The 11,606-nt window shown below is 39.2% G+C and overlaps 1 protein-coding gene across 1 annotated transcript; it reads left to right on the top strand.

The window, feature by feature from the left end:
- The first annotated feature begins 1,328 nt into the window (after window positions 1-1,328).
- serpinc1.L (serpin peptidase inhibitor, clade C (antithrombin), member 1 L homeolog) lies at window positions 1,329-11,029 on the top strand. The gene is given in 7 exon segments (NM_001086610.1): window positions 1,329-1,468; window positions 2,866-3,248; window positions 4,036-4,251; window positions 6,015-6,152; window positions 7,068-7,461; window positions 8,822-8,886; window positions 10,039-11,029. Coding segments are annotated over 6 exon segments (1,371 nt in total). The 5' UTR covers window positions 1,329-1,468; window positions 2,866-2,867; the 3' UTR covers window positions 10,216-11,029.
- Window positions 11,030-11,606: the final 577 nt, after the last annotated feature.

The following is an 11,606-nucleotide window of genomic DNA, read 5'->3' on the forward strand; positions in this document are numbered from 1 at the left end:
GGTATTTTTTTCCAGAAAAGGTGGCAACCGTACCTGTGAGACTGGCCTAAATCTATGGGGCAAATTCACTAAGATTCGTAGTTGCGCCAGGCGTAACTTCGCCGCACTTCGCCACACCGCCAGGTGTAGTTTCGCCAGTGCTTCTCAAATTCACTAAAATCCGAAGTTGCGCTCAGGGGTAGCGTAAGGTTGCGAAGTTGCGCTAGCGTTGATTCGCTAAGTAAAGCGAAGTTACGCTAGCGAAGGCTAATTTGCATATGGCGCCAAATTCAAATTTCAATGGAGGAATACGTATCAGCACTACAAATGGCTAGAAAAGCTTCAAAACATCAAATAAAATTTTTATTTTGCCCCACACATGTGCCCACTGTCTAGGTAAGTTGCCATGAGTCAGGAAATGTAGGGGGGAAGGAGGGGAGCCCCAAAAAAATTTTCGATCTTTTTCAGCCTATCACCCATAATGTAGAAAACACGCCAGCGTTTTTTGGGACTTGGAAAAAATTTTGACTTTTTTTGAAGCAATCCCTATCTACTCTATTGCGCTTCGCCTGGTCTGAGGTGGCGAAGGAAGTCTAGCTTAAAAGGTAGCGTTCAGTACACTGCGCGCGTTAGTGAATTTGCGTAGTTACGTCACTAGCGAAACTTCGCCAGGCATAAGGGTGCGAAGTAACACTAGCGAAACTACACCAGCGTTCGTTAGTGAATTTGCGCAGTAACGAAAATGCCAAACGCTAGCGAAGTAAAGCTAGCATTCGGCGCTTAGTGAATTTGCCCCTATGTGTTAAACACCAGAAATGTCATAATCTATCAAACCATGACAATATTCATATTTGTGAACCCATAAAATCACATAACTTTTGATCACATGATTACAGAAATAGCTGATCATTTTACAGGCAGAATTTTCTACTGCCACTTTGCTAGTTTACATATGCAAAGTAGGATTTGGATACTTTTTAGTGGAAGTATTTGGCTTAATCCCCAAAAAAAGTGGATTCAGTGCATTCCTGATATCTCTCCAGTACTGCTTCCTTAAGGCTGCTTACTCACCTACATATAGAATTGCCTTCAATATTTGTTTATTCTGCAGCACAAATGTCATTTTTTTATTGTGGGTTCAGCACTGGCATCTTTTTTTAACTGTGGGTCTGTACCTACAGGACACAAATGATTAAACCCTCACATTGTTATAATTTTTGTTTTGTATTTTTGTTTAACCAATGTAGAATTGACCTGTGTTGGAGGAACCCTTGGTGATGCATTGGTTAAAAGAAAACCACTCCAGGGAATCAGATCAAAGTGATAAAACACAACTGTTTAACATGTCAACAAGCTGGTCATCCACCTTTCCCCTGTGTCCTTGTGCTTTCTGACCAGTGGTTCAGTAGCAGAACTGCTCACATACAGCAAGGATTTTCTCTTGTCTCCTCGTTCTTAAAGGATCACTGAAGCACAGGCTCTGGAGCAGGTGAGAACATATGGCCAGATTTTTAGGAAAGCAGTGTACAGATTAAATAGTCCCAGAGGGGTAATTTGCCCTATGTTATAGTGGCTGGGCAATATGTTTATGGGCCAATATTTAAATAATGTAAGGCAGGAGTTTCCAAACTGTGGGGCTGCATTCCCTGGATTAGTGGAAGGAGTGATCCAGCCTAAAGGTTAGTTTAGGGGCACTTCAGAGAGAATGTTCATTTACTTTCCTTAATACACCTTAAGGCCCAGCTTGAAGGTCAGTCAGGGTGATATTGGGAGCAAACACCTATTGGCTGTCCTACATATTTTTGGAACTGTGGCAGAATGAATGATACACTGTTGTTTCCTATATCTGTAATCTTGTTGCACAAACCAATGGATGATTTCCCATGGGGGCTTGAAGTCAAACATCCACTGCCTTAAGGGCCTAAAGATTCAAAGTGTTTTTTAATTAAAAAAAACTAAAACATGTACTGCAGAAATTTGCAAAGGCTTTATTGGAAAGTAGTACAGGTATGGTATCTGTTATCCAGAAACCCGGTATCCAGAAAGTACCGAATTACAGGATGGCCATCGCCCATAGACTTCATTTAATAGCAAATAATCCTAATTTTAAAAAACAATTCCCTTTTCCTTTCTAATAATAATGAGCATACCTTGTTTATTGATCCTGAATCCTACTGGGTTTATTTAATGTCTTGATTTTTAGCAGACAACGTATGGAGATCAAAGTAGGGAAAGATCCCTTATCCATAAAAACACAGGTCCCAAGTATTTTGAACAAACGGCATAACCAGCGTCTGTGGTGTAACTAGGCAATGATGGGCCCCCATATAACTGTTTCTATTTTCCATAATGGTTTTATTGACACTGGATTAGTTGCCTCACTAGGAAACTTCGGGTGACTTCGGAAAACAAAGCACTCTGAGTGCCATCCCGCCGGCGATTTAGATTCTAGCCGGCGGGAGGCAGTTCGGGGAGATTAGTCGCCCCGAAGAAGAGGCGATTTATCTGAGCGTGTGTCTCTGCCCTAAAAGAACAACAGACAACAGACTTTACTAGGCTTACAGATGACCTGCTTACTGTGTTATTCACAGAAAGCTAAAAGCTCAGACAAAGTACTATGTAGAGAAGATTTGCAACGCTTGATAATGTTAGTAGGTGCACTATTTCCTAAATGGGCTCATTCCCCATTGTCTACATAATGTAAAATGAATGATGCATTTACATGCAGCTAATTTATTTGACTTGCCATATGAATAAATATATATACTGTAATCTAATTCATAGTGGTAATTTTCAACTTGTGCTTTTTCTGACAAATGGAAATAATGTTGAGTGTATAGTTGAATACATTAAATTGTATTTTATTATCCTGCCTTTTTGTTCTAGGGATGTATCTGCTTTCATTGTTGCTTCTCAGCCTCTTGGGCTCAGCATACCTCCAGCCACAGCATGCTGACATATGCCTGGCAAAACCTAAAGATATACCTCTGACTCCCATGTGTGTCTACCGGAAACCTCTGGAGGTGGTTGAAACCGAGGAAAAGGAGAAAGAACCTACAACGCAAGAACAGAAGGTTCCTGAGTCCACTAACCCTCGTGTATATGAACTCTCCCAGGCCAATGCTAAATTTGCAATTGCTTTCTATAAAAATCTCGCTGACTCCAAGCGTGACAAAGAAAATATCTTTATGTCACCCCTGAGCATCTCTCAAGCCTTTACAATGGCAAAACTGGGTGCCTGCAATAACACACTGAAGCAACTTATGGAGGTGAGTTGAGGAGAGGACAAAAATGTAAAAAAAGAACCTAAAAGCAATCTCTAATGTATTCTGTCTCCAGTATAACATTTCTGTTTTAGGGAGAAATCACTATGGGTGTTCTATATCTTGAACAGGGTACAAGGATCGGTTACCACTGCCATGTATTGATAGATTTTATTCTATCGTGTCATGATGAGGAGCAAATGATGACCTAGATCAGGAAGCCCAGGGGCCATAGGATTTTGACTGCTTGAGGGCTCCATGAATTCCTTTATATGTAATTATTTCAAACATGTGATATAAGAAGTAACTGGCCCTCTACATGTAAAAAGTTAAACAGCACTGAAATAGATGAATTACGTATATTTGTTCTACTGAAATTGCATGCCCTTTGTTTCTTGATACCCTGTTTCTGACATGGAGCCTCCAGGGCCCTATGAGATAGGAACAGTGGTAGACCTTGGAAAGCCACTGGTAATTTAGTCCTGTCAGTAAGAGTATGAAGAAAATTGTATAATTGAGGATCTGTATCTTTAGTTCCACACTGTGTGATGGAAGGAGCACAAAGTTTAGGGTGAAAATAGCTACAAAGAAAAGTGAGATCAGGTAGTTATAATTGATGATATATATATATATATATATATATATATATATATATATATATATATATATATATATATATATATATATATATATATATATATATATATATAAGCACTTTATGTATTGTTGCTAAGTTTTTTGCGAAAATGTTTCACATTTATCTAAATTTTCACTGTTCTGCCCTCCACTGAAGGTATTCCACTTTGACACAGTTTCAGAGCGGGCTTCTGATCAAATACACTACTTCTTTGCAAAGCTCAACTGCCGCCTCTTCAGAAAAGCAAACAAGTCATCCGAACTGGTATCTGTCAATCGCCTTTTTGGTGAGAAGTCTCTGACCTTTAATGAAACCTATCAAGATATCAGTGAGATAGTGTATGGGGCTAAATTGTGGCCCTTAAACTTTAGGGTAAGTCTGTCTCTCTGCCTATTAATCATTCTATCTACCTACCTTTGTATGTCTATCTGAGTCCTTAATTGTAAATCTTCTGTAAAACAACCCTGGTTCTTTTACATTATGTGGTCAGATCACCAAAATATTGCACTCAGAATTTTTTTTTTGTATGAACAGTCTATATTAATATGTATAAAATGTAACATATCTGCCTATGAACAGATATTGCTAAAAGTCCAGTAGATGTGTCAGAAAATCAGAAATTGCAGGGCCCCATACGTCAACATTTTCTGGGCTCCACCTACCCCAGGCCAGCCTCAGACCCATTGGTGGCCAGCCCCCCTTCCCCTGCAAGTTAAAAAAAAAAAAAAAAACAATTGCCAGAACAAAAGTTTTAAATGAACTTACTTGATTTCCAGCCCCCCACTGCTGTCAGTGATTTGGAAACTTTGGAAGGGAGGGCAGGAGCTCAGGTGCCTGCATATTCTTTCTGCTGATTGGTTACTGCAGTCTAAATCATGGTACAGCTGCACAGGGATTTGATGGGTAAAGTTTGATCTTCCCCTCCAGCCTATCCAATCCCCATGTGGCTTTCCCAGGACTTAAACTTTAGTGACCAATTCATACTCGAGAAAGTTGTTACAGTAAAAATGCTGCTGCAAGTGAGTTCTGCCATCCCTTCTGAAGTCTACAGCTCTTTGACAGCAGGGGGCCAGCTGATCAAATAAGTGCTGCACCGCCGAGTACCCCTAAAGATAAAAGCTGGAGCTTACTGGCGTGTGTATGGTGCACTCCAACGGGCTTTCCCGATCGATATCTGGCCAAAAGTCGGGCAGATGATGATCAGCAGAGCTAATAATCCTGTTGGATCCACGTCTGTTTGTTGATGCATTCCTGCAATCCGACTGCCCGTACTCCTGCATTATGATCCGATTGTTGGGCCCTAGGGCCCACGATCGGATTAGTCCAATGTCGCCCACCTCAAGGTGGGTATATCAGGGAGAGATCCACTCGTTTGGCAACATCGCCAAACGAGCGGATCTCTCTGTGTATGGCCACCGTAAGGCAGAAAAAAACCTCAGGGCCCAAGACAAGTGTCCCCCCTGATGACGGCCCTGATTAGAACCAACCATAACACAGCACAAATAATCACTATGGGGCTTATCATCATTAATCATGCTGTGCAAAACATTGGAGACAAACATCACCTGTGATGTTGCCCATAGTTACCAATCAGATCTTTTATTTTGTTTTTTAACTTGTAGTTGTTGAAATATTATTGCTGATTGGTTGCTATAGGCAACATCACCAGTGATGTTTTTCTCCAAGCAAGGGAAGGGAGTGGGCAGATGGACAGAGAGGGCTGGCGAGGGGAGGGAGTTTGTTGTTTTGCAGGGGGGATCCACTGCAAAAAAGTCTTGGTTAGCTTCCCAAGCAAATATCTGAACCATTGTCTACTCACAAAAGCTGTAGAGAAGGGAATTTCGTTGATGAAGCCAATGGACCAATAACAACTAATAATAAAAGGGTTTTATATGTGCAGTTACTCCTTACGGGTAGAATAATGTGTGTTTCCTTCAGCAACACTGCTGCAATATATAGGTTATTTGTTTGTGATGAATTAACAGTTTTTAATAAATGATTTATGGTGTTACTGATTCTTTAAGCATATCTTTCACTTCAATAAAATAGTCTCTAACCGAATGACTAATTGTTTTTAATTTCACCTTTCCTGCTGTTTTATAAGTTAAAAATGCTTTTTTGGTTATCCCCTGTAGGATAAGCCTGAACTATCCCGTGAAATAATTAATAATTGGGTATCCAATAAAACAGAGAAGCGAATAACTGATGTGATCCCTAAGGACGCCATCACTCCTGACACAGTATTGGTGCTGATAAATGCCATCTACTTCAAGGTAAAAGTACTGCTGGACAAATCCTTTGACATGTGCTACTGTATCAAACGTTACTTCAATCAAAGCTTCATCCCTTACAAAATTTCCCAGCCCTTTCTACATGAAGGTAGGATTGCCATCTGGCCAGTATTTTGCCAGACTGGTTTGAAAAAAATGTTGTTTGATCCCACTGTTATTAATAGAGAAGAAAAGTAAAATACAAAGGCCTGTATTTTCTTCCCTAAAATTTGGCAACCCTATGCTCATGCTGGTATTTTTTCCAGAAAATTTGGCAACCCTAAGAACAGCCTGGTCTATTTTTCCAGAAAAGGTGCCAACCCAGGTGTCATTGCCAGGGCCTCTTTTAATTCTCAGTCCAAACAAACCTGATGTACTATCCCCTGCATGATAAAAAAAAGACCAATCAGCCATAGAAATCTGCAGAAGAGCAATGTTAAAGTGATGCTTGTTCACCCAAGGGAAATTGCATCTTCTGTAGGCAAGAAAACTCCCAACAATACAGTAGCATAATTGCTACTACTGTACGGTAGTTGTGCCACTATGAAGATATCCTCCCCTTTATATGCATTTAAATCCCTTATTCGGGATTTTGACATTATGGGACTGGCTTATCATTGCTTTTGGAACTTAGGAAGTCGTAATAATAGTTTCCCCTCTACCAAGCCCTTTAAAATGTAACAATTTAATTTCTGCACAAGAGATGGTCTAAGTTAGGTTAGATGCCTTTGAGGCACTGGTCCATGGAAAGTGATTTATTGATTGATTGATTGCACCAGGGTGGGTATTGTCCTTTAAAAAAAAAAGAGAAAAAAAAAAGTTACTTTTTTTAAACTTTGAATCCTTCATCATTTTCCAGTTCAATATCGGCCTGTATGTTAATTATTAATCTACAAATCACAATAAACGTTCTTGCAGGGACTTTGGAAATCCAAGTTTAATTCAGAAAATACGAAAATGGACCAATTCCACCCAGCTGAAAATTCCAACTGCTTGACTGCAACCATGTATCAAGAGGGTACATTCCGTTATGGTTCCTTTAAAGATGATGGAGTTCAGGTCCTTGAGCTGCCTTATAAAGGTGATGACATTACAATGGTGCTGGTGCTACCTTCGCAAGAGACTCCGCTAACAACAGTGGAGCAGAACCTGACACTGGAAAAGCTTGGGAATTGGCTCCAGAAGTCTCGAGAATTACAGTTATCTGTTTATCTCCCTCGATTCCGGGTGGAAGATTCCTTCAGTGTTAAGGAGAAATTACAGGAAATGGGATTGGTAGACCTGTTTGATCCAAACTCAGCAAAGCTTCCAGGTATGTGGTAGAATATTACATTTGTTGATGAAGATAGAAAGATATCCCTTAAATTAATTCTAATATGTTGTTAATTAATTCAACTGAATAAGTTCCAATTATTTAGGAACACATCGAGAATTTTAACTATTATTTAGAACAAAGGTGATATGTAAAAATCAGGATTTAACTTCCCGTAAAGTGCTTAATTACTCAAACCCTAAAGGTTGTAAAGTGCTAGTGCAATAGATAATTCTAATAATCTGACTGGCTCTTATAGGGTTAAAGTGACCTGGTGCTCAATGAATAATTTTTAATTATCCCATTCCTGATAAAGTGATTTAGTGCATAGGACAACTGGTAGATAAAACCTAAAATTGCCCTTTAAAAAGATTTGGTGTTATACATTTTTTTTTTTACAACCACTCCCCTAAGAGCTTAAACCAATTAATTAATGTGAGTAAATTCTCAATTCATTCAATTAAGTAAATACAAATGCTCAGATTTCATAGATAAGACTGAATAGGAAAAGGTAAGTGGTGGAGAAGTCCTGTTAGAGCTGTCTTGTATTTGTACTATCTTAGGGACCCCACAAAGGAGGAGAAGTCAGGGACACTGGGACTGTGGTCTCAGATTTAAGCCGTATCTAGCTGGTAATTGAGAGCTAGCTAACTATAAAACCACAAATCCCAGCGCTCTTATGAAGGAAAGTGGTTTGCAGAGAAAAGTGTTAGATTTCCAAGCAATTTGCGCCAAAGGAAGCAACAAGAAAAAAGTTGTATTTTAAAAAAGAAAAACCCACGGTTTACTATAAAATGGTATAAACCGTTGCTTAAAAAAGATCAGCAACTATGCACTAAATTACTTTATCAGGAATGAGAGAGCCTGAAAATTAAAAATTATTCATTGAGCATCAGGTCACTTTAACCCTATAAGCGCCAGTCTTTCTATCTTCATCAACACTGATACTTTTCTGACGCAAGTCAGTTCCCTTTAGTTAATCATTCAAGTATACCTATTGATAGATCTACCTACCATTTGTATTCTAATCAGAATATTACATTTATTTTCTCTTATCCCAGTATCCCATGGCATCATATAATTATCCCTTCCTAGTGACATGATGGTGGGAGAAACATTATGTAGAACAACCAGTTTTGAAGAGAGACTATTGATTTGATTAGTAATTAATCATGTGAATAATTTGAAAGGTGTATGAGGTGGGGGAGCTATAGGGGCTGCACATGAACGTTGGCTCTAAGTGGCTCCCTTGTCAAAACTAACCAGGTATTTCATAATCAAAATAACAAATAAAGAGTCTATGGACCTCTTTAAACATGATGTTGTAGTACTTCATTTTCTTACGTCTCACCTTCCCCAGGAATCATTGCAGGAGGAAGGACAGACTTGTATGTGTCCGATGCTTTCCATAAGGCATTTTTAGAGGTAATATATTTTATTTTTAATAATATTTAAGTTGTAATTGAGTAGTATTGAAATAGAGCAAGACAGTATATCCATGGTCAAAGTGTGTTATTACTTGTTAAGTAATATCATGTAATCTGTAAGGTTCTTCCATGCAGAGTAATCCCTGTGGAATTCAGGGGGGGCTTATTTAACAACACTAGCCATATTGGCACCTGGGCAGTAACTCAAAGCAGCCAGTGAATGATTAGCTTTTTTAAGTCCGCTGCCAGTAGAACAGTGGATGCAAACATTTTATTATCTTGGTTTACTGGCTAGGTTAAAAATGCTTAGTGCTGATAAATTACCCCAGTGATTTGCTATGTAGAAGACCTATACATTCCATTGCCCCCCCCAAAAGCCATTGTTGGGCACAACAATGGTATTGGGGGGAGGAAAAATGTCAACATTGCTTTCAAAGGGAATAGGAAGTCTGGAGTTGATGGTGGTCTATTAAACGTTATGTCCAGAGAGATGCTGTTCTACCTTGCACACAGTGTGGAGGATAAGAGACAATAGAATAACAATAACCAATTAAAATGTCACCAATAGACATTTTGTCACGCTCCAACAGTTAGCCAATATATGTGGGGCAATGGGAAGGATGAGGTTTAAAAGGAAGTTAAAATGACGAAGGGGTTAAAGCAGGTAAGATTTTAAAAAGAACAATGGACAAGGTAAATGCAGATATAATGGGGAGCTTGAAGAAAAAACAGAGAAATATAGTAAATCAATGAATTTTATAACAGTTACTGAGATGGAAAGTAACTGGACTGAGTGGTGTATGTGGTAGAACACGGATCAAAGTATAGAAGTGGGATAGACAGAAAAGGAGAAAATGATGAAGGGTACAAGAGAGAAGGAAGGAAAGAGAATGGAACATGAGATAGAGGGGTAAAGAAAAGGATATAGGCTATAAGCCAAAGGGATACCAATGATATACTCCCTAGAAAAAAAAGATCTATCTCAGTGTATCATATTACCAATTGTTATATCCCAAGCTCTATGGGGTACATTTAGCTCTGTACAAATAAAGATTTTGTATGTGTTGGGTAGGAATGTCTCCATTTGAAGGATGGACTCTTCTGTTCTTTATCTGATCGCTGAGATAAAGCCTTGTTATTTCTTGTATAGGTCAACGAGGAGGGTAGTGAGGCAGCCGCATCCACTGCCGTGATTTTGACAGGACGTTCTTTGAACCTGAACCGGATCATATTCAGAGCCAATAGGCCCTTCCTGGTCTTTATCCGAGAAGTTGCTATAAATGCTATTTTGTTCATGGGGAGAGTAGCTAACCCCTGCACTGAATAGCACCAAGCAAGCTGACATACCCAAGTGATGAAGCCTCTTTGGGATGGAAACCAACAGTACTCAAACACACGTCCTAAACTATTTGAATGTAGTGTTTGTAATTTGTTCCCACCCTATGTCCATCTAATACTGAATATCAAAAGTATTTTGTTACACTTTCTGATAATGTTGATTATAGCTGCTTTTTCTGGGAAGGTCAATGCCGATGCCAGCCGTATACAAAATGGTGTAAGCATAGACATCACTGTAGAAAAAAAATAAACCAACATGACAGTCTGACATATGACTGTGGAATTTACTTTTTGAGACAGTAAAGCTGGTCACATGTTTCCTCACGCCAATCTTCAACAGAGTTGTATAATAATCGTTATGTAAATGGGCAGGACTGGAGTTCTGGGGGCCCACTGGGAACCATAGATTGCAGGCCTATTCTCCAAACTATTTTTTCATTCTTCTCTTAAAGGGATCGCTCAACTTTTGAGTTCACTTTTAGTATGATGTAGAGAGTGATATTCTGAGGCAATTTGCAATTTCATTTCATTTATTATTTGTGTTTTTTTTTATCTATCAGCTCTCCAGTTTGCAACATTAGCAATCTAGTTGTTAGTGTCCAAATTACCTTAGCAACCATGCATTGATTTGAATACCTAGTCTGGGATATGAATTGTCGAGGACCTGAATAGAATGATGTGTAATAATAAGTAGCAATAGCAATGCGTTTGTAGCTTTTGGATGGGGTCAGTGACCCCCCCCCCCTTTTAATTTATGAAAGATTCAGAGGAAAAAGACAAATAATAAAAGAAACTATAAAAAATAAACAATGAAACGTCTATTGAAAAGTCTCTTAGAATTTCTCATTCTATAACATACAAGTTAACTTAATGGTGAACCACTTCTTTACTCACTTCCCTTACACACACTGTCCCGACTGATCTGGCTAATCAAATTTTAGCTTATTCATACCAGAGATGTGTGATCTATGCCAATAAAGACATTTTAAATTCTTAAAGACATGAGGGCCTATTTGCAAATTTAAGGTGGCCATACACAGGCAGATTAAAGCTGCCGAAATCGGTCCTTTAGACCGATTCGGCATCTTATCTGCCAATGTGTGGGGGCTCCCGATGGGTCCCACCGATTGATATCAGGCCAAAAATCGGGCAGATATTGATCGGTCACGTTTTATTTTTTGTACAATCCAAGACCGCATCAGCTAGTTGTAAGCCAATTGTTCGGCCCCAGGGCCAAACATTCCGATTCATCCGATATCGCCCAGCCGTTAGTGGGCATATCGGGTTAAGATCCACTCATTTGGCGACCTTGCCAAACGAGCCGATCTTATAGTGTATGGCCACCTTTAGATTGCAGCATGCAAAGTGCAAAAAAAAAAA

This window comes from Xenopus laevis, chromosome 4L (genome assembly GCF_017654675.1).
Source record: "Xenopus laevis strain J_2021 chromosome 4L, Xenopus_laevis_v10.1, whole genome shotgun sequence".
Lineage (NCBI taxonomy): Eukaryota > Metazoa > Chordata > Amphibia > Anura > Pipidae > Xenopus > Xenopus laevis.